The sequence below is a fragment of the Oreochromis niloticus genome, linkage group LG3 (genome assembly GCF_001858045.2).
Source record: "Oreochromis niloticus isolate F11D_XX linkage group LG3, O_niloticus_UMD_NMBU, whole genome shotgun sequence".
Taxonomy (NCBI): Eukaryota; Metazoa; Chordata; class Actinopteri; order Cichliformes; family Cichlidae; genus Oreochromis; species Oreochromis niloticus.
The window spans coordinates 24,017,583-24,044,383 of record NC_031967.2 but is presented as its reverse complement, the minus strand read 5'-3'; the positions used below and the strand labels follow the sequence as shown (position 1 = coordinate 24,044,383).

The window sequence follows — 26,801 nt, the reverse complement described above, 5'->3', positions numbered from 1 at the left end:
ATTAAAAAAAAATCTCTCTTCAGACTTCACGTCCCGTCATGCATTGCGTGTTTCCCCAGCTCTCGCGTGTCCTCCGCTGCCGCCGTTGTTCCATTGAGCTAACCTCAACATGGCATCCGACGGACCGCCGGGCACCGACTCTCTCCCGTCCGATTTGGGGAGTGCTATTGCAGCTCTGAATACATGGAGCATCCCGGAGCTTCAGGGCAAGCTGGCAGAGCTTGGAGTACCCAACATGGGTAAGAAAAACACCCGCGTAGAGCACTACGCCTTATCACAGGCTATCGGCAGCTAGTCCGTTGCTAACTTAAGCTAGTAGCATTAAAACGCAACGCTTCCGTTGCAAGGAGTTTAAGCTAGGCCTGAGTTATGTTTACACTCTGTTAAGTAAATTTCATGCACTAATTAATCATGTAAGTGACATTTTAACTCTTGTGATTCATGTTGGGTAAAACTAAGAGCGTTTGGCTAGGTTTTTTCCTTCGTATTACCTCTGTAACTAGTTCAGCGGTTTAGCTGCTTTGCTAACTTGATATGGAGGGGTCAACATTAGCCTACTTTTCTGTAACTCGTTAACTTCAAAATGAGTTCTGAGTTTTTCTGGCACATTATTGGTGCACATTTTACACGCCTAAAGTGATATCAGCGTTGTTTAACAGCCGTTTCCGATTCATTTTCTCCTCTTTAGGTCCCAGAGAGGAGTTGATTGACAGACTGAAGGGCTACATGATGCAGGTAAATGCATTTGGATTCGGTTTTATTCAGTCAACGTGCAGCTGATTGGAATGATGGTGCTTTTTGTAACTATTGATGACCTTTCACGCTACGCTAGAGTAGTAATGAATAAAGTCTGGGCAGAAGTTAATAGTATATCCAAACTATTCATCTATTTCTCGAACCTCTTCTCCTTTTCATTGAAATCAAAGAAACTGTTCTGGTTTGTGTTTTTTACATGTGTCCCTCCACAGACTGGGATTCTTCTCAGCAAACCTACTGATGATAAACAAATGGGCTCCCAGGTAAATTAGAGGGAAAACACTGATGTCTGTTTAATACTGCAGCATACAATGGTGAAAAACATTACAATGTGTCGATGTAATGTTTTCTATATTTTGATTTACGTGTTTAGATTGTGCAGTTTTTGAGCACTAGACCAGCTCTCAAGCATATTTGAGGCTGTGTGTGTGAGTTTGCCCATCAGGTCTACATGTGTTTTGTAGACTTGGAGAAGGCATTCAATCTGGTTCCTTGCAGTGGGGGATCTTCCATAATATGGGGTGTATGGCCCATTTTTACAAGCCATTCGGTTCCTCTGCAACTGTTACTAAAGCTGTTACAGAGTGTAACACATTTGCTTAAAAAGCAAAAGATCCTGTTGTAGGAGGAGGCACAATTCTCTTTGGGGTTCTGTCAGGATTGGCTTCTTCTGAATCACATATCACAGAGCTACCTGCTGTTTTAACTCCTTAAGGGAGCAGCCGAAAGTCGCTTTTATGTAATCATAACTTTTCAGTCTTGCAAATTTGTTACAGTTGAGTATGTTTTGTCATGTGTTTGTAGAACTATGTTGAATGGTGTTAAGAAACACTTCACCAAAACAAAAACGAGAATTCACTGAACGCCTTAATATCTCACCTAGAAAGTCACACAGTCTCAGTGTGACTTCACTTCAGTCCTTCGTGCTTCCCATTAACATCACAGTCTCCTGTATTTCCTTCTCTCTAGATGCCAGGTATCCCTGCCATACCCCCAATGCCCATGCCGCCCATGCCTCCTGGTATGGGTATGATCCCAGCTATGAGCATGATGCCTAGTGGGCCCCCTCCACCTGGTATACACATGGGCATGGACCACTCTGTTTTGCCACCTGGCCTCACACAGGATGATCAGCTGAAGATGGCTCAGCATAGAGCAGCCATGTTGTTACAGCAGGAGGAGAGAGCCAAGCAGGTGAGGATAGCTGGACCTAAAGTTTACTGTTTGACTCATTTTTGCCAATTTGTTTTGCATTTATTAAACAAAGTAACATTCTGAGATGTGATCATAACGTAAACCACAATTTGACAGGATAAATGTTTTTTATAACTTCATAACAACACGGCAATAACTGCACTACACAGAAAACAGTTTAAAAAGCATGTTTTGTCTGACTGGCTGTTATTGTTTGTGGCTATCTCAGGGTGATTCCCATGTCATGGATGAACAAGATCTTTTGGAGCAACAGAAAAGGGTAAGAGGATGAAGAACTCTAAATTGAAATATTTTCTCAATGAGCTGCGTACATTTTCTCGGCTGGAAAAGGGTGGAAAAGCCAATTCAGTGTGGGAACACGTTGCTACCTCAAGTATCTAGTGCAGGGGTGGGCAACTCCAGGCCTCAAGGGCCGGTGCCTGCAGGTTTTAGATATCACGCTGGGTCAACACACCTGAATCAAATGATTAGTTCATTACCAGGCCTCTGGAAAACTTCAAGACATGTAGAAGAGGTAATTTAGCCATTTAAATCAGCTGTGACTAGATCAAGAACACATCTAAGACCTGCAGGACACCGGCCCTTAAGCCCTGGAGTTGCCCACCCCTGATCTAGTATCTAGTTCACAAACAAGGGAGAGTGGAGCGGGAGGGTGACAGATGAATCAGCATGGTGGATGCTGTGAGAAGCTGAATATGAAAGCAAGGCCATGAGTTTACCAGTGTGTTGGCACCCTCACGTGTGGTTACATTTTGTGGATAGTGACTGAAAGAATGACACCAAAGAAATGACGGGCTCGGCTCAGTCTTAGAGATGGGGTGAGGAGTTCAGTCATTCACGAGAGGTCAGAATAGAACCACTTCCACCAGGTGGTTCAGGCATCTGAATGTCATTGCCTCCTGGACCGCTCTAAGTTGAGGTGTTTTGGGCACCCTCTACCATCAGCAGGCCCCGGGGCAGATCCAGGACATGCTGGAGAGATTACATTTCTCAGCTGGCTTGGGAACACCTCCAGTCCCTCTGTAAGAGCTGGAAGAGGTGGCTGGGGTGAGAGTGTTCTGCTCAGACTTCTGACCCCGTGACCCAGAGCTGGATAACCACCAGAAGATGGAATTATAATTTTGTGTGTGTGTGTTGTGTGTATGTTTCACCTTTGGGCTACTAAAAAATTTGAAACATTTTCATTTCAGGCTGCAGTGCTGCTGGAACAGGAGCGTCAGCAGGAGATGGCCAAGATGCAGCCCAGGTCCATGCCCACTGTCACCCCAATCAGAGGTGTGTTTAAGCCAGAGTTTTATGTAACATACTGTATTTCAGAAATATTAATTTCTTCTGAAGCAGCACATTGTAGGAGCCATTTTTAAAATATAATTATGTGTGTTTCAGGGCCTCTGCCTCCAGGTGTCAGCATGCTGCCAGTTCAGAAACACAGAGTGCCGCCTCCTCCTGGAGAGGATAACAGAGAGGTAAATACCCCTCATATGTAGTTCTGAACTTGCTTGTGTTTTTGGTTTGTTTGTTTTAAGGTTGGATAGCTGAGCCATCCTGTTGATTCATCACACATGACAGAATGAGATCGTTTGACCCCTTTTCCACCATTGTTTGTATTTTGTGTCCAGACATTTCTGCATTAGTCAAAACTAATGCAAACATCTTAGGACCAAGTTTTGGTGAAAGATGGGTTTTTTTTTTTCTTTTTCCAGACACAGATGCACATAAAGTGTCCATAATCTCACATTTTTCTGGTGTGAATTTCAGAGCTGGCAGAGCGAGGAGATGAGCGTCACTGGGCCCAAGATCCCCCAGGCTCTGGAGAAGATCCTCCAGCTGAAGGAGATCAGACAGGAGCAGCTCACTGATCCCACAGGTCGGTCAGCTGATTAGACTGCTACTGAACCAAAAACTTTATTTTTTAAAAATTTATGATCAGTTTTGTTCTGTAGTGACTGCCTGGGAAGAACAGCTATAATCATCTTAAGGTGTCTAATTTTGGAAAATGAGTTTTTATAGTATGATCATGCTGCTTTTTTTTTGTTTTTTTTAAAATATACATTTATCTTTCAAAAGAGGATGACGACGATGAGGGAGGAGAGATGGACATGGCCAATTCATCCGCACCACTCATGTCTGAGACAGATGATGACAGCCAGATGTCTAAAAAAGATGTAAGTCTACGATTGGCACCTTTAAAGTCACAGCATTGTGAGTCCATGTGAGGAATTTACTTTGACAGTTCTTCATTGAGACTTAAAAGTGTCAACCTGGGAAACGGTATCTAATTTAATTCAGAAAACACAAAGCTATAAAATCAGGCTTTGTAGTTGTGAAGTCTGTCTTATAATCCCAAAGTAAACTGCTTCCCGGCATGAATTACTCAACAATGAGGCTGTTTTTTGTTTTTTAAAAGCTATTGGAATCTCATCTCTGAATTTATGACCCAATCTTTTCCTCAGAAAAACCGCAAACGCAGGAACCGCAAAAAGAAGAGCAAGAAGAAGCGAGCGCAGGAGAAGAAGGAGCAGGCAGAGCAGCAGCAGAAGGAGGGCAGCGACAAGGAGAAGGACAAGGAGAAGGACAAGGAGAAGGACAAAGAGAAGGAGCAAGAGGTGGAGATCGAGTACGTCACAGAGGAGCCCGAGATTTACGACCCCAACTACATCTTCTTCAAGCGGATTTTTGAGGCATTTAAGGTGACCACAGCAGACATGATTGACTATAATAGCGTCTCCTTTGATCCCCACCCCTAACGCAGTCTGTATTTCCTTGTCTTTTTCTAGTTGACTGATGATGTGAAGAAAGAGAAGGAGAAGGAGCCCGAGAAGTCGGATAAGCACGAGACAGCTGTGCTGCGGAAAAAAGGATTTGAGGAGGAGAAGAAAGACAGTGACGACAGTGATGAGGTTTTTAATTCCTCCATTTTTTTACGAGAGCGGAGCAAAAAGTACGAATATTTGTCTGCTTATGTGCTAAACATCTGAAATGTTTATCATGCAGGAAATCAGGCCGGATGCCCCAAAACTATCCAAGAAGAAGCTGAGGAGGATGAACCGGCTGACAGTGGCTGAACTCAAACAGGTAAAAATATATGGTTTGTTTTTTCAGTCTAAAATCCATGCACGATTGTGAATAGATGATAACCTTTATATCTCCTGCTGCCACTTTGCTTCAGTTGGTGGCTCGTCCCGATGTGGTGGAAATGCACGATGTGACGGCTCAGGAGCCCAAGCTGCTCGTGCACTTAAAGGCCACCAGGAACACGGTGCCGGTGCCCAGACACTGGTGCTTCAAACGAAAGTATCTGCAGGGAAAGAGAGGTATCGAGAAGCCACCGTTTGAGCTGCCCGAGTTCATCAGGAGGACGGGAATCCAGGAGATGAGGGAGGCTCTGCAGGAGAAGGTGGGTGGCCTTCTGATGGTCTGAGTCAACATTAGCAGAAATAATACTGCATGATTAGTAATTCTGTTTTTCTGTCCACTCGCAGGAGGATGCCAAAACTATGAAAACCAAAATGAGAGAGAAGGTTCGTCCCAAGATGGGAAAGATCGACATCGACTACCAGAAACTCCACGATGCTTTCTTCAAATGGCAAATCAAGCCCAAGCTCACCATCCACGGAGACCTTTACTATGAGGTACAAGAATTCTCGCTTTTCTCACATGTAATCAGGACCACGTAGGTACATTTATCAAAGGGACGTTATGAGCGCTACAGCTCCATGACATGACCTACTTTGTGTTTTTGTGGCTCTGCAGGGTAAAGAGTTTGAAACTCGTCTGAAAGAGAAGAAACCCGGAGATCTGTCTGATGAGCTGCGTATCGCTCTGGGCATGCCAGTTGGACCTGTGAGTTTCACTATTGTTCAAACGTTGTGCAAATTTAATGAACTAAATCACAAAAAAAACAGCCACCATGTTTTAAATTAACTGCAGTTTCTCTTAAACACACAAATCTGAGCGCATATAAACAGAAACCGAGCCTTGGTGATCTTAGAGCTTCATACTGTCTTTGTTTATTGTGTTCTTGGGCTCATCTTGATCTCAGTGATGAGACTCTGTAATTATGTAAGAGTGTGATATAAAGCTACTGTATGAAGCTCCAGTTGCGACAGAAATAAATCAGCTGCTCTTGCTTTGCTGTTACTGTCCTGCTCTGTAGTATCACTCTCCCTGCTATCTCATTATGTCACTCTCTCTGTTACTGCTGTTAAGTGGATGAACGTACAAGCTGTGAGAATAAATGTGTCAGATAAGACGTGACAGGACTTGTTTACACCGACACAGTAACGAGGACAATGCTGCTGTAACGACAATTATATAAATATATCCAGGCGGTGTTTTTGTCGCAGGCAACACCAACAGGCACGCAAATGAATGCTGAGCATATTTTAAGCTTGGAAAATGCGATCAGTACAGGGGGAGCCCATCTTAGTGTTTACTGAGGAAGCAGAGCGAGAATTTCACTTGGATTTTTGCTTTGTCTTCATCGCTAGAACGCCCACAAGGTGCCGCCTCCCTGGTTGATAGCCATGCAGAGGTACGGACCTCCTCCCTCCTATCCCAACCTGAAGATCCCTGGACTAAACTCTCCCATCCCAGAGGTAACAAAATATCCAAAAAGCAGTTTAACAATTATGTCAGTGAATCAGTTATTGCTCATTTTTCCTAATGTTGTTTATCTGCATCCCTTCATCAGAACTGTACTTTTGGTTATCACGCTGGAGGCTGGGGGAAGCCCCCGGTAGACGAGATGGGCAAACCCCTTTACGGCGATGTGTTCGGGACCAATTCTGCAGACTTCCAGGTCAGGAGTGCACAATATACCCTCAGAAAAATAATTATAGTCATCATAGTAACTTCTTAACAATGTAAAAGAGTAAATACTGTTACTTTAAGTCCTGCAACATCAGTAACTCTTGTGTATGATTGTTTGTTGGTGCATGTCTTGGTAAGAATTTCATCCAAATTGAAATTTTTTGTCTTCACTGTTTAGGTTTTTGTTTTCGATTGCTACACGTATTATGGCCGTCTCTTAACGATGACTAATACACTAACATGTTTCTGCATTTAGGCTAAGGCGGAGGAAGAAGAGGTGGACCACACAACGTGGGGAGAGCTAGAACCCTCGGATGAGGAATCATCAGAGGAAGAGGAGGAGGAGGAGAGCGACGAGGAGAAGCCAGATGAAACCGGATTCTTCACACCAGCAGACAGGTACTTAATGTGCACAGTACAGTCAGTGATTTAATCAAGAAGCTGATAATGATTAATAGATGAGTCTTAAATCTTATTTAGAGTTTTCTTGCCCTGAAGTGTAAAGCCTAAAATCAAAAGGGTCGCACCTCACAAACATCTCAGTCACATTTATTTATTGGCTCACGTCCAAGTGGGTTCATGTGTTTTCAGCTCAGAGCGTGTGAGACTCAGCGCTTCGGTCTAAAGACGTTTTTAATGTTGGGGATATGGCAAAAATAAAAAGTAACCTTGCAGCTAAAGACTTCAAAGGATCCATTTTATAGATGTGTAAGCCTAAGTATCAGACAGACATCAATGCTGAGATCGACATTAATTTCAAAACTTTTTCCTTCATTTAACGTGTAACTGTAAATGACCTGAGAACAGGGGCCGGGAAGTGTCCAGTCACATTAGTGTTTAACTGGGTTATTTGGTCCGTATCTCATGGTGCAGTGTGTGACTACATGTCCTCGCTTTTTGCTAACAGAAGGGTGTGTGTGTGCACGCGCGTGCATGTGTGTCCACAGCTTTTAGACCTTTCTCAAGGCTTGCCGGTGTGACGTTTTCTGAAGTTTGTGCTCACCAATAAACTCACCATGTGCTGTGTGTCGCTTTGTGTGTCTCAGTGGGTTGATCACCCCGGGAGGCTTCTCATCAGTACCAGCCGGCATGGAGACCCCAGAGCTGATCGAGCTGAGGAAGAAGAAGATTGAGGAGGCCATGGATGGGTGAGTGTCGTTCCACTCAGTGCCCCTTTACTTAACCATCGGATCATCAGATTTATCTTTAAAAAAAATAACAAAATAACAAAAAAAAAATAAAAGTGAAAAATGCACTTCTTAATAGAAATTGTGCATTTTGGCTCCAAGTATTTCAAGGGTGAGTACTGGGGTGTTTTTAGATGTTTTCCCAGCATCCAGTTTTGAGAGTATTGGAGTTGGGTCCTTGAAATCTTCTGGTACTACAGCTCTGTAAAGCTAACAAAGAATGACGGATGATCGAGGTCTGTAAAATATTTGGACGTTTAAATATCCTTTAAAACAATCCAAATAAGGTTTCACAGATATTAAAGCTTAAATATTAGGAAAAAAGAGACAATTTCGTCCAGAGACAAACCGTCCTGGTATTTGATGGCATTTGAGGAGCTGATATGGAATGACCCATTCACATTTATTTATATGAATGATGCTGTCTAAAAAAATAAATGAGTCACTTTTGCTGTAAACAGCAGGGGGAAAATGTCCTCACACCCACTCCGATTTTTCTAAGCGTTATAAAGTTTAATGCCACACTTTAATAGAAATAGCATTCATTTAGAAAAAGCTAGAACTATTCTGTTTCTAAAGCACCATGCGCTTTTTTGTAGTTTGACACGTTCTTGTTTTGCAGCAGTGAGACGCCACAGCTGTTCACTGTTCTCCCTGAAAGACGAACGGGCCCCGTAGGAGCAGCTATGATGGCCTCGACGCACATTTACGAAATGTCAGCGGTAAGGAGAAGTGTGTCCAAATGAAATGACTTTACAGCCGTTTTTCTTTTCGTTCCCGTTCTCCTCTGCCACTCTAGCTGAATCTTAAATACCTCTCTGCTGTCCTCAGGCCATGGCCAGTCGTAAGGCTGGTGGAGGGCAGGAGTCGCAGGGTGTGGAGGTGGCCCTGGCCCCGGAGGAGTTGGAGCTGGACCCGATGGCCATGACGCAGAAGTACGAGGAGCACGTGAGAGAGCAGCAGGCTCAGGTGGAGAAGGAGGACTTCAGCGACATGGTGGCTGAGCACGCAGCCAAACAGAAGGTACTAAGACACACAATCTGTGGCTTTTTAAAAACATTTTTCCTTCACACAAATGTTTTTGTGTAGCTGATTTCTGCTCCGATTACACGCTCAGCTCGTGGAAGCTTTAAAGAAATGTTGCAGGCAGATAGCAGAGCATTTCAAACCAAAAAAAGGCAGAAGTTACATCAGCAAAGCCAAAATCAGTTGTTTGTTTAAGAGGTCAAAAACTGCTAGTTCCCATGTCATTGATCTCATGACCAACACACCTGATGTGTCGATTACCAGCGTGTTACTGTAAATGAGTTCTGTTTATAACCTAAAGGAAAGTGGAAGTCAATAGTCTTTTAGGTTTTCCCTTGGGGTGACATTTGAATATTAATAGTTTCCACCTCCTCCTCCGTTTTTTCCTCCTTGTCGCCAAACAGCAAAAAAAGAGGAAGGCCCAGCCGCAGGACACGCGAGGCGGCGCCAAGAAATACAAAGAGTTCAAGTTCTAGAGGAGATGAACCAAAACGAAGCTCAGCGAGAGAGTCGTCCACCGCAGGAAATGAAAGAGGAAGAGGCAGATTTGAATTTCAGAGGATGCACACTGCAGCACCGATCATCTGTTAGCGCTTTAACAGTAAACTGTAAATCAACAGCGTGGGCGTGTCTCGTGTAGTCAGTGTCACATGACTGTGGCGAGGTGCATTTTTCTGTGTTGAACTTTTTAAGGTCTTGGTTATGTTTTTGTTTTGTTTTTTTTCATGGTAACCATGTTTTTTTTCTGTTTTTTGTAAATAAATGACGTGACAACACGAGTTCACAATCTTACTGCCTCCAGGTTTCTGTTTCATTTCATTCCACTCTGTGGGGAGGTGTGATTACACGCTGGTGGTAAAATGCAAGGCATTTTCCCCATCTGCGTCAGCTGAAGTATCGGGACTTTAGACTGAAAGGAGGAAGAGATCTTCTTTTGCACCTTAATGACCTGTGCTGTCTCTGTAAGGCCTTTGCTTCCACTGAAACTGCGAAATTCTTGCCTCTGAGTTTTAAGGCTGCTTCTGATCACTTCTGTTAACCTGGCCAGAATATCCATATCCAAACAAGCTCAGACCGAAGATAAAAGAGCCGGATATGTTTATATATTCTCCACTATGGCTATTAAACACATGTGGTACAGAAAGAAGGCTTAAAAAAGGACTTTTAGAGCAAGAAATCTTTACTTAATCTCACCAACTTATTCCTGTAACATATTCCTATTAGAACTTCAATGCAATTGTATTTGGTTGGTGCTTCACACTCAGGTAAAGTGCAAATCTAAAGGTCCATCGAGCAACACCTCGAGGTGTTTCTATTGCTAATTTATTTTCAGTTTAATGCTTAACATTAACAGACTATTGGCTGTTCTACATGGCTGTCTTGGCTGGCAGCCCAGGAACCTTACAGAAGTACTCCAGGAACAAATGTGGGCTTCTAAAGCCATCACCCTAGATGGACCCGAGTCAAAAGAGCTTTCCATCGACAGTGAATGGAATAAGAGTACAAAGCTGTTTGCCTCAGATCTTCAGCAGATATGTCACATAAAATCAGCTTGGACCAAGGTGGTCAGGGAAGCATGCATCATCAGGGGCCACCTCAGACTTCTAAATGAGGTCTGAATCTCAGAGAGTAAGATGTAGTTCAGGTTTCTGCAGCTAGGAGGCAAACGAGTACCGAACGTGACAGACCGTGTGAGAAGCACAGTGACCTAAATAACTGCAGCAGCTTCATGCTGACTCGGTCACTGGTACACAGCTTCTCACATGGAGCAACAGCCTGTTCACATCAGATCCTTTAACCATCCTGAGAAAGGCAGCACAGCACCAGCATTCCCAGTACTGCAGAGCTGTGAGGACGAAGGACCACAGCTTTCTTAATAGGCTGCTGTGACTGAAGAGCAGCTTAGAGGGTCAATTCTGTAAATGTGTTGAAGAGTAAACAACATCATCTGACATTTGAGGATGTCTCCTTCACCGACGTGACTGAAACTTTACTCTCAGTGGGCCATTTAGAGGAAATAAGACCTTGATACTGCTGACAGAGCCATCTATCCAGGCACAGTGTCTGTAGTCGCTGTACTCGGCCTCACTTACTAGGAACTTTGCAAATGCAGACAGACTCCTTTCAGCACTTCCCCGTAACACATGGGGGAAATATGCAAGGTGTGGCTGTCTATTCTAAAAATAGACATAAATCAATAATCACTGGTTCTGCTCATGTAATGTGAATGTTTTATATTTGTTATATAAACTTAATATCTTCAGGGGATTTTTTGTTATGTTTTTTCTGCCAAAAGAAACAATTTAAGCACTTTTTAACTACTTTTATCATTTTAGATCTCTAGCAATAATGCAATCAGCCTGATATAATAGCATGCACTGGTGTGGTTACTAAATCTGTCACAAACACTGCATGCATACACCGCACAGCTACTTTGTAACTACATGGCTGCTGTACAGTAAAATGGGAGCTGGAGTTGAGGTTGCATAAGAAACGGTGTCGACTTAATTGACTGTGACACTGGATTTTGGAGCCTGTGCAGTGTCACTTGATGACTTTGCAGATTTAGGCCGCTGTGTAAAAAGTAACCCGGGATTATCCCGTGACCATGTTTTAATCTGCTCCATTCTAATCTCTTTATCAATGGCAGGAGCTGCTGGTGGTGAGAGAAGCGTGTTAAAAAGAGCAGAGGGAAGGAGGGGAGGGTGCGCTGTGTTTAAGCAAATCAGCTGATTATCCCAAAAACCAGTGAGAACTGATGACAAGTCCAAAGTCTTTTACATGCACTCCCTGCTTAATACTGGCTAAAAAAGTTAAAGAAACACTGAAAAGTACGATATAAGAACAGATATGTGTTTTAATCTTTAAATCTTGATGTGAGAATAATAATATTTAATAAATTATAGTGTGCCTTTTAAATATTTACAAACAGTTTTGAGATGTCCTACATCCTCTGAATGCAGCATAATCTAGCAATAGAAAAAAAAGGGGCAAAACATGGCTCTATCAGTTTTTCATTAAAGTGCAGTTATGTGCGTATCCTCGGGCTGTCGTGAACATTTCGAGCGCGTAATGTTTTTGTAAGCCCCGATCACTGCTGGGATAATCTGCCTGTAGAGAGACGTCAAGCTGATGGCAGCCGGCCCCGGCTGTGACGCTGCCATTAGGTCACCTTCTGATTCATATTCAGATGCAGAGATTGTAATCAGAGCTGTGCCTTTGTCACCTGAAGGTGCAAACGCTGCACCTGCTTCACGCTGTGCTGACAGGCAGCCAAACCCCAGAGGAGATTCAGCACGGTGGCCTTTGTGTCAGAGGGTGGATGGCTCGGACAGCAGTGCAGTGAGGTGTGGGAGAAAGGCCTGTTTGTGTGCGTGTTTGTCTGTTTTCTTTGTGAGTTTAAAGCCACATGCAAACAAAAATGTTTTGCCACCGTATGAAAATGAGCTGAATATTAACTCTGATGTCTTATCTGGCAGATCTGGGAAACTGTGAAGAGAATGAGAGGAAAGCAATCTCAATTCACACACTCTGACCGGTTTTGCATATTTCTCATAACAGCTGACAGAGCTTAGGTGTGTGTGTGTGTCTGTGTGTGTGAAAGAATCTACATGTGTGTATGACTAATGGGAATCACTACAGGAGCGCCTGAGACTCCAGACGGTGTGCAATATGGGTCAAAAAAAGAGCAATTTGCAAATGGATCCTCGGTAAAACACCTGAGTGGGGCCTTCGTAGTATATATATATATATGGAAGCTTTACAGTAAAAGCTGTAAGGAAAAAACAAAACAAAACATTGAATCATGGGTAAATATTACCTCTGGACCTTATTTAGGATTTGAATCAATCCACGTCTAAACAGTTACACACTGTTGCTGTTGCTGTATGTAATTAAAGGTATTTGTACAGGAGCATGTGCCACTGTTGAACACACACTGTAAGTTACAGGCTAAATTCCTGTAATGACATTCTGTAGATCAGAGGGAAACTGTTGCTCTCTTGTTCTTACTCGATTCATATTTTAAGTTTCTTTTTTAGGATGACCACATACATTATTACTGAAAATATACATCAGTATGCAAATCCTGTAAGCACAGATATAATCAGATGTACTTGGAGTATTTAAAAGTAGAATGGGAGGTAGGGCCTTCAGCTTTCAGGTCCCTCTTTGTGGAACCAGCTCCGAGTTTGGATTCAGGAGATGGACACCTTCTTTACTTTTAAGATTAGGCTTAAAACTTTGCTTTTTGATAAAACATATAGTTGGGTCTTGATCAGGTGACCCTGAATCTTCCCTTAGTCACATTACAATAGGTTCAGACTGCCAAGGGATTCCCATGATGCCCTCTTTCTATTCCCCATGTGTCTATATACAACTCTGCATTTAATCATGAGCAATTATTTAGTGTTTCTTTTGTCCTGTCTCCTTTCCTGGTCCTGGTTCTGCAAAATGTTTCTCCTGTTGAAAGGGAATTCTTTCTGTCCACTGTCATCAAAGGCAGAAAACTCCATCTGATTGTTGGGGTTTTCTCTCTAGTGTTGTAGGATCTTTACCTTACAATATAAAACACCTGGACTGTTGTTGTGAGTTGGTGCCATGCAAATAAACTTGAACTGAACATTCAAAAAACAAAGGCTATAATATTTAATGTAAAAGAGGGACAACAAAAGTGGAACACACTTCCACATTCCAATCCTCATAAAAAAGCAAATAAATTAGGTGGAAAGTGTAAAATATTTTTAAAATGTAAAACTCTACATTTCAAATAGAAAACATAAAATACACACGGACACACGCGTATATAATAAATACATGTGTAATAAAATGAATGTAATATTATTATTAATATTATGATTTAATTTCTCCATTGGTGGAGTTGCATGCCTTTATCTAAAAAATAAACTAAAATAAATAGTAAGCTAGCAAATTTAAATGTATTAAATAAAAATATACAATGAATATAAAAAAATGTTAAAAAACATATTTAAAATAAAAAAATGGTAAAAAATAGAAATTCATTCCAGCAATGTTCAATAGTAAGACAAATTAAAAAATACGATATAATGAATAAGTTTAAAATAAGGATAGTTGAGTCTGCAGTGGTGAACAAAGTGTGTGTGGTGTTCAAACAAACGCAGTAACAGCAGCAGCTGTGATTGGCCAGTTCCTGTCTGTGAGTCTCGCGCTCAGGAGTCGCTCTACGTCCTCAGTAGAGGCGTTGCTCTCGCTGCTCTCTGCTCATTGTGCGACTTCGGCGAGAGAAATTTCCGCTTCCTGCACCGATAAACACCAGCGGGCGAACACGCACCGAGCCGACACCAACTTAAGCAGAGGGAGAGACGGAGAGAGCCGCGGGTATTTGCCGCCTGCCGTCAGGTAGAAACCCCGGAGACTGCGATGTTTTCACTGTCAGGCGGAGATTAGCACTTTCCTGTTAGCGCTGCGCTCGCCTGCACCATCCGGAGCCTGAAAAAACAAGGCAAAGCGAAGCGCGGAGACGGAGCTAGAGCACCAGAAGAAGGACGACACACGGAGAAGGCAGACTACTACGGGTATTCCCCCCATTAGCTCCGTGTTAAAGCCCGTTTTCAGCCTCCAGGATGTCGGAGCGAGGAGGGCTCCCGCGGACTGGGGGCGTCCCTTCGCCGCACATGCAGCCCTCCAAGCCGGTCAGCATCTCCAACCGTCCGGTCCATATGAACCTGTACGCTACCTGGGAGGTGGACCGCTCCTCGCCCAGCTGTGTGCCGAGGTATGTGCAGGGGAGATGGTCGGGCTTAGCGTGACTTATCGCTTTTTGGTGGGGTGGGCTGGTTGTTGTGAATGGGAAGTGACCCAGTCAGTGTGTTTACACTGGGGGATTGCAAACACACAGACACCCACGAGTGCCTATTTAGGAAGACTCATTGCACTGGTGGCTGTTGTGGTGTTAACAAACTGGTAGATCCCTTTAAACCGTTAATTAAGAGGCTGCCTCCAATAGCAGTGGTGTTACCCTGTGACTGGACCTCCTGTTAGCACTTTTTGTGGTCCCCAGCCCTCAGCTCGATCACTCTACGACTCTGCTTTTAAAGATAAAGGCAGGCTCCCTCGTTATTTCCAAACAGCCTTAGTTGTTGCCCAGCTGATTAGCGCAGACAGACAAAAGATTGATGAAGCACCGGGTCACGCTGCCCGTCGCTGCAACTGTAGAGAGCCACTTTGCATCCATTTATTATACAGCTGTAACAGTAGGTGCTGTGATGTGTGAGTCTGAGGGAGATGACAAAGCCAGGGATCATCTCTGAGGTGCACCCACAAGCTGAAACGTCTTGTTTAGTGTCAGATCCCTGCTGAGACTTCCACTGCTTCTCGTCATGTGACTGGTGTGTGTGTGTGTGTGTGTGTGTGTGTTCGTGTTCATAAGGGCAATGCAGCAAGGTCATGTTAGGAGAGACACCTCATCCACCTCTAAGCTCTGCCTCAGACAAAGACACTGAAGCGTTTCACAGCCACCCTGCAAGGGGGGGGGGGCTCACAGAGGCAGATGCACGTGGTCATGTGTCCTGTGATAATCAGGTGTAATCTAAATGAACACGCTCCAGCTGCAGCTTGTCTCATTGTTCTTTTTATGGCGCTTAAGTGATAACCCTGGTCATAACAAGTTCGATTCAGGGTCAAAGGTTAACTGCTACTGCTGAAGTAGTGCTTGTGTTTTCCAATCCCAGCTAAGCAAACAGTTGGGGAGCTGCTGCAGCATAAAAACATGTGCAGAAATGCTTTTCTCCATAAGCCTGAGCCGCATCCTCATCCAGATGAGCGCAGATGTTTAGGTGACTAAAAGCAATTAGTGGGGAATAAAAGCACTGTGGTCATCATCACACAAAGCCCGCATGCTGACACCCTAATGCTGCTCTCTGAAATGCTCTGGGGCTTTACTGGATTTAGAAGCAAAACCTCAAAAGTACGCTTGGCTTCTTAGTGGTCTGCAAGTGTGTGTGTGTGTGTGTGCACACCTCAATGACACAGCTGTAAATCTATGTCGTGCAATTAGCTCTCTTAACTATAACACCCAGTGTTTTCCTGCACATTAAATGTATTTCCCCCCTTTTGTTTGAGATGATTTTTCCATGTTTGCATCAACGTCTTCAGCTGATATTTGAGTAGTTTGGCATCGTGGTTCAAAATGCGATTGTGGACTTTTTCTATATTTTTTTTATTCCACCCCCTGCAGCCGTCACGGCCCGTCAAATATCTTCGATTTCACTGCAGTTTCAGCAACATGGAGGCAGGAAAGGAGGGGGGGGAAAAGGAGGGTGGGAGGGTTGGAGAGAAATGGAGGATGACACTGGGAGATGGGGAGTAGCAGCACTGACTCTGTCATCTACATTTAAATGGGATTTTTCACAGACACAAGCAACAGGGAAGTCTAATCCGGAGTCAGAAGAACCTGCATACCACACACTGAATCAGTCGCGGGGATGTCTTGCAGAGTCTTGACTGTGGCCTGTTTGCTTCTTGTTCAATGCCTTGTTGCCTAATCTTTGTCTCTGCAGTAAGGACTAAGAACTTCCCCCTCTCCAGCCGAGGTGCTGTTGCTCTAACCTCTTCCTGTCTACCCAGAATGCCTCCTTGTGTGTTGTTTACACTGAGCTGTGGGTTGCATTTGCCCTGACAGGAGCACACATCCTGCTTATCCTGATATATAAAAAAAAATCTGGACGTGCTCTGTATTTATAGGTGTTTATATATCCACCCAGACTCGCAGGCCATGTGGCTCCTTTTTTTTGTTGTTGTTGTTGTTTTTTGCTCGTATTCAGAGGGGAGTTGACAGGAAATACTTATGACTGATATCAGAATGAGAGATGATATCAGTTGTTTGAGCAGCCACGAGTCAGAGTTTTGCATCAGCCTGCGATTACCAGCAGCCGTTACTACCCCAATATGTTTTGAAGGGCACAAAAGGCACAGTCATCTCAAAATCGGCTCCACCCTTCCTCATATCCATCCACGCAACAAGAGTGCCGCGAAGGTCACGTCTGTGCTCTGGGTTCCCGACCTTCTATTCTCATGTTTTAGAATGATAGAGGAATAAATCATTTCTCTGGCTGCGTACCAGGGCGATTCCTCTCTCTCTGCCGCCTCCTCTGCTCAGTTCATTGCTTCCTATCTCACCCCGGGCGGTTTGTAAGGCAGGGGGGGGGGGTGAAACTTTCATTTTCTGCAGCCAAAATAACGAGTACAGCAGCTGCTCCGGCAGGCCTGACACTTCACTCCATGAACGCAGAGGCAGGGGTAGTGAATAGAGATTAGCAGCTCTCAGGTGCGCTCGCTGTCAGGTGGAATGTCGGATCATGCACGCTGAGCATGGTTTGGATTTCAGCGCGCAACATGAGTGTAGTCAGAGGCTCTTTGTGTAGCTGCTCTCCGACAGGTATTCCAGGAATGGGTGCGAGCACCGACATGATCACCTTGCATCGTTGAAGAAGCTGAGGGGGGAAAGTCCCACGACTCGGGTCGCTGGGTGGATCGCGGGGATTTTTGCTCAGTGTTTCACTTTGGCTTCTAAGGAGAAAGCCTTCACGAGTACCGTGCCCCACTGACCCCACTGACCCCTCAACACGAGGCTTTGTCCATTTGCAGGCTGCTGCCATGGGATTGGTCGGACTTTCCACTGTGGCCGCTCAAACAGTAACTCAGACCGAGTTCACCTTAACAAAGAAAAAAGTTAATCATGTTGTGAAACCTACTTAATGGGGAGTTGGCGGATTATGAGATTAGTAGAGTCTAATATTGGCTGATTTTGTCCTATTAGAAATGAAGAGCTTTTGGCATGTTGTTGGATACGAAAAGACAAAACAGCAGCTCCATTCCTTATTATTAAAAATGTGTTTGCTACTGCAGTAGAGCAGATGGTGGTAATTTGTGAAATATATTGCTGGAAAGTTGGGGGTATGGTATAATCAATCCCACTGAATCAAGTTGTTTTAGAACAGAGGTGTCAAACATGTGGAAAATGCAATGAAGTAAGTGTGAACTTTTAACTGTGTTTTATTCCTACGAATGGATCACATCCAAACTGAGGATCCAGAGGTTTGAATCACTGTCATTTTTACAACCTTCTGACAAAGACACCGCCCTCACCTGTCATACTACGCCTAAATAGGTAATAGAAACACCTTCAAAAAATACAAAACGAGATTGCTTTTTACCATAAACGAATCGATAGACAATTTCCTCTTTTATTCTCTTATTATTGTGGCTCTACAGCAAAAAAAGGACATCTTCTTAGAATTAACGGTACATTTTCTGCATGTATTTCTTAACCTATAACCCCCCGATGTGGACATCGGGTCAGTTGGAGGCGCAGTCGAAGATTGCAGCGGTCCCAGATCAGATGTACACACTGGAACTCTTTCCCATGTTGCTTGTCTGTGTTTATTGTGCTATGGTGTGTTGATATCTGTGCATTCCTGTATTATCCTTTTGTGTTACACATTTCAATGTTTTTTTCCTCGCTACCTAGCCTGACCTGTCTCCCCAATGTGATGTTTGTGTATTGTATGTACGGTCGGCAAGGTCTGTCATCTCGGTTGCGGGCAAAAGACCTGCAACTGACAAATAAAGGCTATCTCATCTCTCATCATCTCATCTCAGCTGAGGTGTGTAATGAATTGAGTCTGGTCGTGATCAGTTTTAGGAATCTAGTTCATGAAATGCGAAGGTTTTCAGAAGGTTATTAGTGTTCTGGCTGTCCTTAGTTCAGATTTAACTGTATGTGGCTCCTGTAATAAATGGGCTTGACACCTCTGTTTTACAGCCTATAGTTTTTTAGGATGTCCCCTCTTTAAGCCAGCTTTTTTCTGATTTGCTGCCCGTCGCTAACAGGAGTTTTAATCATCAGAAAGGTCTTCCCTGTTCACAGCCAGAACTGTGAACCTGAGATGACATTGGGGAAATTCCCAGTCACTGACATCACACAGAGCCAGTAGGAAAAAACCCTTGGAATCTGAATATATACCGCTGTTATTCCTGGGTATCTTTTTCTTTTTAAACCATCAGAGAGAGAAATTTAAACAAAAACAAACATTTTTTATTGATTAACTAAACGTCACATCTTGAGCGTTCCTTGTATCCACTTTTAGTTGGTTAAGAGTTTCATAATGCAGCTATTTAAGCCAGCTTTTTAGAATTGAATCAGCCTGACGCCCAAACGTGGGAGCTAAACACACGATAAACAGTATAAATAAGTGAAAGCAGCGAGGTCATTGCATTAAAAATAAATCTGCTGCTCTGGTAATGAATACTGCCGGCGTGAGGAAGTGCGCTGCAGAAATGCAGGATGCTCTGAATTATACATTGTGTGTTTGTTCGACTCGTTTGCTGTAATTGCCCCGCGATACAATAGTGGACGTCACGTTTCTCGAGTGTCAGCGTTACATTATCCCCCCCCCCGAACCCCTGCATGCACACCCCCTCCTCTAAACACCGGCTGCTGAGCGTGCACACACAACTGGACAGAAATGGAAATTGTGCTGACAGGCTATCGCATACGAGCATGCTCACAGGCAGGGTGACAGGGTGCTTCATTAAGGAGCTTTGGCTTTGCTGCTCCCTTAGACACTTCTTTTTTTTTCTTTAAAAGCTGAGTGGCCGAAAAGGTCTGAAGTTTCCTCCGCGGCTCGGCTCGCCTGTTGGAGATGAAGGGAGACGGAGCGTAAAGTATAAACCTCTTCACCCAACTTGCCACCATTATTTACTATTTGTGCCTGTAGCCTTCCAAGCACAACTCCTCAGGGAAAGCTGGAACACGATGGCATGCAGTGCATGACCATTATTGACTGTAATGATGTTTATCCAGTGGCTTTCCAAAAGACACTGGAATGTGTTTTTCCCAGTGGTATTGGGAATAAAAATGTGGCAGTTGGTTAAATGTCTTTCTCAGCTGCTTGAAAGCTGACAGGCAGAGAAACCTTTAACCCTGCTTTAAAAAGCTGCTAACCCACTCAAAATTTCACCGCTACGCCTTTTTTCTGCTGTAATTCTGCACAGTGAGACGAATCCTCTTTTGCAGACCTTCCTTAGATTGAAATTTGCTGGGTAACAGTGTCAGCGGAGAGGCCTGAAAACGACTCTGAGGAGAAATCTTGGTATCACAACCTGCTTTTGATTTGGCACTTTAGTTTAGTGCGACGTACAACTGTGTCTCACAATGTTGTTTTTATTATTATTAAGTTTCCATTTTTTGGTTAAAAAGACTCCTCGAGTATATAAAACAACTTTCAGAGCCTTGTTGGGGAACGTTTCCCCGCAGTGCTGTTCCCAGGAGAAAATAATCTCCAGCTTTGACGCATCTTCTCATAAAATTGAAGCATGAAGTGTGCTAATTCAAATCCCTCATTTGAATGATTTGTCTCCGGCTGCTATTTTGTATATTTCCGCTGCTCGTCGTGACGATTTTTTTTCTTTTCCTTTCTGGATGCCTGACGTATGATTTGGTCCCGAGTTCCCAGTCGAGATGCTTTTTGACTTCAGTCATGGATTATTTCTTCTCCTCCGTGGCAGCAAAAGCCTTGACGTGTGTCCTCAAAAGCTGCGTCGTGCTGCAATCATCTAAACACTGTCAGTGCTGACTCGAGTAGACAAACATTGTTGACGGCCTAGAAACATTAAGATCTGTGCACCCTGCTTTTTCATATCTAAATCCCAGTAATAGATGTTGCCAGATTGGCTCACCTTGACAGCCTCACTCTGTATTTTTAGCAGCCAGTGTGGGTTATGAAGCTATTTAAGTATTTCTTGTAACTGAATGCGTTTGTATTAATGACGACATGGAAAAACATCATGAATTTGTTGAAAACGGAATAATCATCCATCTATTTTCTTCCGCTTATCCAAATCAAAGTCATGGGAGGGGCTGGGGCGTGTCCCAGCTGTCATGAGGTGAGAGGCGGGGTACATCCTGGACAGGTTGCCTGTCTGTTGTGGCGCCTTGATTAGACTTTGAGTGACATACAGCTCATAATCAGACGGTTTGGGTCTGTGCAGATTTTTTTTGCTTTGTTTTGTTTGACCTCAGTTTCATCCGTGGAGAATTTACATTACGGTGCACCAACTACACATGCACCCCAGGGAGCAGACTTCAGAGAGGTGTATGAATGACTGCTCAGCTATATAATCAAGGCTTAACACAGAGACACTGACAACAATATGCTCTCACTTGCATATCTTTGGACCGTGGGAGGAACCCCCACAGGGACAGAGAGAGCATGCAAACTCCACACTCCCCTGGCCTGGACTGCGGTGATTCTGCTAACCACCACACTGCTGCGGTGTAAAGCTCAGCTTGTACTTTGCAGTGAACACTTTGGATGGATGATGGGTTTTTTCCCCCTTTCTCCCACTTCAGAAAAGAACCCCTTCTCTCCGAGCCTGTTACCGCCGGTGCGCTCGCACATAAAGAGATGCCCTGCTCACCGAGACAAGAGCTGTGGGAACTAAATGTTCGCAACATGCAGTTTCACAACCACTGTTGAGGCTAACAATGCTCTCTGTGAAACAAGCCCTTTGCGCATGTGGTGAGAATTGCACGGCTGCTGGGGCGTTCTCTGCTCAACTTCTCTAGGGTACGTCTCGGGGTACGAAGCAAAGAGTAGTAACGTTACATAAATGCGACCTGTGTCAGAGAGACCGATAGAAGCTGGTTATGTTGCAAACGCTGTGCAAAAGCAGGCAGACAGAAATCATCTGGGTGTCAGTGGGTGTTTGTTTCTCACACAGGGTCTTGTAGCAAAAGAGAGAAGTGTGAACTGAGGTGTTTGGCTGCTGCTGCTGTATTGTAGAGGTCGGTCTCTATAGCTGCTGTGGTCTGAGGAGGCCTTTGTTGCGGTATCGTAATGTTCTTGTGTGTGTTTTTATTGTTTAAAATTTATACTTTTGGTTGCTGCACTGTTTGACTTTTGGTCATGATCTCCCTACTGTGGGGACTTCTGACGCACACACACACACACACACACACACACACACACACACACACACACACACACACACGCGCACACACACGCACACACACACACACGGGGACAGATTTCTATTCTAAGGTGTAGTGACACCTGATTCGCAGGCAGTGTCACTGACATATGCTTTGCTTTCATCCACCGTGTTATGAACAAGGACACCTCTGTATACACTTACAGAGAAGGACGTGCAGTGTGGAGAAACACAAATCATGCTGACAACAGGTACATAATCGCACACACACTCTTGCACTAGATCATCACAAGTTTTCTCCGTAGCTCCATTTTTGGCCTGTTGAAACCTGAACGCTGCTTGATGGAAAAATGAAATTCCAGTCGCTTGCTGCATACCTCTGTTTGTTTATAGTTTTTCCCCGGAATACGTTGAGAGGAAACCGTCTGGCACTAACGCCTTACAAACAGCACGGCCACGCTGTTAAGATTTGGACTTTGTAGTGGGTAAATTGCGGATGCGGAAAAAGTTAACAGCAGGTAATTTGCACTAGGACATAAAAACAACAGTTGCTCTTTGTGCGTCTGTGCTGCCACTTTATATCTGTGGTCATGCAAATAACACTTGCTCACGTCTGTAATCCTCTCCGGCTCAGGTTACACGCTGTTTCCCCTGGGTGATAACACAAGCTCGTAATGCACTTAACACAGATTGACCTTGACACAGCGCCAGTGTTTTAGTAACTCTGTCGATAATTTATTGGCATTTTTTCCCAATTCTGCACAGCGTTGCGGTTTTGTGGGGCTATAAACACAACTTTGTGTTTATAGCCGCTTCAGTTTTAGATAGTTTGGTTTTCTATGCTGATGATGTTGTTGTGCTCTCTTTGAGTAAGACCAGGCTGGATCGTCCTCATCGTATGTTTGAAGTGTTTGTTTAAACTGTGTGTGAAAGAAATAAATGGTTTCAAGTATTTTTTTTTTTTTTTTCCAGTGGAAGCTGTTAAGCCTAAGTGTTATATACTTAAGCAACCATTTACTGGCAATTTGTTGACGCTGCATTTGAGTTTCTCTTCTGAGAAACTCACTGATGATCTTGTTATATCTAACTTGTTACCAACCTGTTGCCAATTAACCAAATTAGCTGCAAAATGTTCCTCCAGCTGTTTGTTTTTCTGAGACCTGTTATTGTCAAAATGGTACATTTTCTCAGTTCAAACATTCAGTATGATTTCTTATGTTCCAATTTGAATAAAATATGGGCTTGTGAGATTTGCAAATCATTGCTCTGTGTTTTTGTTTACAGTTTATACAGTGTGTCAATTAGGGTTGTACATTGGTGGCCATGGGTTTGCCAGAAACCGAGCTGAGGGAAGCCCCTGTGTGGGGAAACGGTGACGTAGCTACGTTAGCTGCATGCTAAGATAAGCCAATTTAGTTCTTTCTGAAGTTTCATAGATAAGAAGCACAACTCCATTTCTATAGAAAGTAAAGCTAATATGAGTAGGGTAATAGATTTTAACCAGTTTAGCACCCAAAGGTAAAAAGACACAAAACTAAACTGGCAAAATGTTAGCAAACATGCTAATGTTTTGTACTAGTGGCTTTTAATAGAACATGAAAGAAAGCCGAGGTCAAGCCGTGTATATACAGAGCAGTTTGTCGAGGGATGGGCTGAAAGAGTCACAGTATTTTACTCTAGTCCAGTAAATGTCATTTACAGAATATCAGAAATGTAAATGAAACAGTAGAATTAATGTAGCTGGAATAAAAACTGAAACTGAAAATGCGCAACTTTCTCTTAAAGCTTTGTGTCTTTCCTTTTTTCCCTCTTGTGTTCAGTGTTAGAGCTGTGTCACTTTGGTCTCGCACCGCAGATTCATATAAAAGGAAGGCACATCCTTTTAAAGATCTAACCAGTAATACTGTTACACTTGTTGTTGGAGTGGCTGCTTCTCAGCTTGACTCACGCTGTGACACTGTGATATTCTCAGTTCGTTATGACGGCTGTACTGGGCCAGGAGTGGCTGGGATTGGTCGATAACCAGGGGCATAATGTGATCACCCAGTACCCATCCAGCAACGTGCAGTTGTGCAGGAGGGGTGGGGTGGGGTGGATATAGCGCTTGGATAGCATCGCCTCCATGTCTCAGGCTAAACTGGATTAGGCGGGTACTCTGCTCATTAATCCGCAATCGCTTTAACGAAGGGTCAATTGTGTTTGCGTGTGTGTGTGTGTGTGTTTGTGTATGTGTGGAGAGAGAGAGAAAGAGACAGACAACAAAGAGAGACTGTATGCTCCTGTAGTGTGAACCTGTCACTTTCAGGCACACCCATAGTCAGTGAAATGCAGAAATGCACAACAGGCCTGTGAACAAGATGCATTTCCCACTGGCAACACATATGTTATCTTGTGTAACGCATGCAAGCACACAGACACAGACACACACACACACACACACACACACACACACACACACACGCTGCACATCACGTATCTTGCAAGACTAGATTTGAAAGAGGCCAGACAACAGGCCTGCGCTCTGGATAAGGAGGTGCAAACTAGACCAAACACGATGAACAGACCTGCCACCAAAGATAACTCATGCTCGGGTTTATTTTTTCCCCCCTTATTTAAATATACTGCAACAGTGTCCTAACCTGAATTCGTCAGACATATTTTCTTTGCTATAAACACATTTGATCACCTTTGACAGACTTGAATGTGCTATGTGTGAACCTTCAAACGTGTGGATGTTTAAAGGTTGCCCTGCTTAGGAAGTAACCGGCCTCGGTGCGTCCTTGCCTGTGGCTGTGGGAAGTAGAGCAAGACGGAAGGAAATGGGCAGAGAGAGAGAGAGAGGGAGGCACTGAATGGAGGCGAGAGAGCGAGAGGAAGGGCTGCATACAAAACTGAGCAAAAGAGCAAAAGGTCACTTCTTAAATATCTAGGACACCTTACTTTGCGTGTGTAGGTGTGTACTCGTATTCCCTGCATTGTGGGAACCAAAATGTGTGTACAGTTACATTGTGGAGACCCAGTTCCCTTTTTGGGGATGTGAATTTAGTCTTGAGAATTAAAATATTTAGGGTTACAACTTGAGTTGCGGTTGGATTGCAGTTGGAATAACTTGATGTACCTGTTGGACATGTAGGTGGCTTTGGAAGTTGATTTGTCCATGCGACCTCTGGCAGGAAGCGTAGGGGAAAAGAAAAAGACAGGATGCTTGTAAAGCCCTGTGAGATGATAACTCAGCCCCATGACAGATGTGGTTGGGTCCAGTGTTTAATTAGGCCAGCATTTGCTGACTTAATTCGATGTCATCTATCAGCGTACAGCATTTAATTGTCATGTATTTTGTTTGGTGTATGACTGTAATAAAAACGCAGAGATTTATTGCTCATAGCGGCCTTCCTGAGTTGTGTTTCATCTTTTCACAGTAGCTGAACACATCCCCATTAAAGCAGCCCCTCACCTGATAAATATCAGGGCTCGGGATTTAAGCGACGCCTTCTTAAGTGACCGAAAAACGAGGTGGGCTTGTTTGCACAGCTGTAATAAGATTTCTTCTTGGCACGTAGCGTTTCTGTGGCAGGCAGAGCAACGTGGACATCTAAAAACAAAAATAACAAGAGAGGGGGAAATGTGAGGTTGTGAGTGTGTTTACAGGAATAATTTCCATTCCACTACATTTCTATAGCCATTATATACCCAGGCAGCCAGCTCTGAATCCAAAGAGCTCTATTCTTTGCTCATATTGCAGGTTGGGGCCATGAGGGGATTTTTTTTTCCCTTTTTTTTCCAATCACTTTTCGATGCTCGCAGCGTTGCGTTGAATTCATAATCGCTATTTGAGTCATCTCAACTCATCCTATACCAACCAGCCTCCCTATAATAACCACCTGCCTCATATTGTGTGGGTCCTCTGGGGGTGGATCCCTCATGAATGCCAGGACCTAAGCTTTCCCAGCGCATGACTGAATTGTAATGAGAGTTTAGTCGCTTCACCTGTGTGTTGCTGGGCGGTGTAGGTTTTCCATGCACTGCTGATGTTCTGTGTGTGAGAGAGGTTGTTTATTCTCTCACTGCAGCACTTGAAGCAGCTTCTTCTTCACCTCACACCTGCATGTCTTTCTTTTTCCCTGTGCAGCTCGTTCTTGCCTCACCTTGCTTCTGCAGTAAATGGTATGAGTGTGTGTTTGCTGACACTGTTCTCACACTGATTGCTGCTCTTAAGTATCATCAGCTCTGGATTTTTTTTCTTAGCTGCGCTTCAATCAGCCTGCCTGCCACATTATTAAGTCCAAATAGCGATTGAGTGGATGTGTGTGCCTTGTGCTGTGTTTTCACAGCAAAGGTCGGCTTCAGCCGTGTCATTATGTTTGGCAGAATCGGTGTCCTGACTGGCCTTGCTGTTAAATGGGGCTTCTGTGTGTTTTTAGCGCGTTCTCCTTGATTTTGTGCCTCGGCATATCACTTTATGCTTCACAGAGTGTAAATCGTCTCGCGGCTTACATCAAGTAGCGGTTTGCTGTGTGTACGTGCGTGTGTATGTGTTCTAGCAGGGTATTCTTGCTGTAGGCTAAGTGTCAGCTCATGTCAGGAGGGTGACTTGCTTTTTGCAGAAGTGCAGCAAAGAAAGGCTAGAGAGGGAAGGGAAAGGGGGGGTCGGGCGTCTTCAGCAGCAGAAGAAGACAAGTCAACATCTTCCACTGGAGCTCGTCTTAGAGCGTTGAAACCTTTTAAGCAGCATTCACTTTGTTTGCACAGGTAAAGCTGTAGCTCCTGTGAATATGCAAAACAGAACAGTTATAAGCTCCAAACTGTTGGACTGCAGCCGCTGACAGAAATCCC

General features: G+C 43.9%; 2 protein-coding genes across 6 annotated transcripts in view; both read left to right on the top strand.

Moving 5' to 3' along the window:
- The first annotated feature begins 52 nt into the window (after window positions 1-52).
- Window positions 53-9,785, top strand: sf3b2 (splicing factor 3b, subunit 2). Of its 2 annotated transcripts, XM_003447603.5 has the most exons (22): window positions 55-239; window positions 689-735; window positions 969-1,019; window positions 1,726-1,950; window positions 2,180-2,230; window positions 3,162-3,246; window positions 3,358-3,437; window positions 3,730-3,838; window positions 4,039-4,136; window positions 4,425-4,661; window positions 4,749-4,871; window positions 4,966-5,046; window positions 5,141-5,368; window positions 5,454-5,603; window positions 5,725-5,814; window positions 6,462-6,569; window positions 6,665-6,772; window positions 7,040-7,182; window positions 7,830-7,931; window positions 8,593-8,692; window positions 8,802-8,993; window positions 9,401-9,785. In XM_003447603.5, exons 1-22 carry the CDS (start codon window positions 110-112, stop codon window positions 9,470-9,472), a joined length of 2,610 nt encoding a protein of 869 aa, XP_003447651.1. In that variant the 5' UTR covers window positions 55-109; the 3' UTR covers window positions 9,473-9,785. The 2 variants fall into 2 exon arrangements, with proteins under 2 accessions (XP_005453240.1, XP_003447651.1); XM_005453183.4 differs by lacking the exon at window positions 969-1,019 and having other exon boundaries at window positions 53-239; window positions 9,401-9,472.
- Window positions 9,786-14,048: 4,263 nt separating this feature from the next.
- pacs1 (phosphofurin acidic cluster sorting protein 1) overlaps window positions 14,049-26,801 on the top strand; it is a 70,312-nt gene continuing 57,559 nt past the window's right edge. Inside the window, exon 1 of one of the 4 annotated variants that reach the window (XM_019356886.2) lies at window positions 14,049-14,751. In XM_019356886.2, coding sequence (XP_019212431.1) covers window positions 14,600-14,751 — 152 coding nt within the window. In that variant the 5' untranslated portion in view covers window positions 14,049-14,599. The remainder of the gene's footprint in view (window positions 14,752-26,801) is intronic. The other 3 variants (XM_019356887.2, XM_005453181.4, XM_005453180.4) reach the window with 3 other exon arrangements.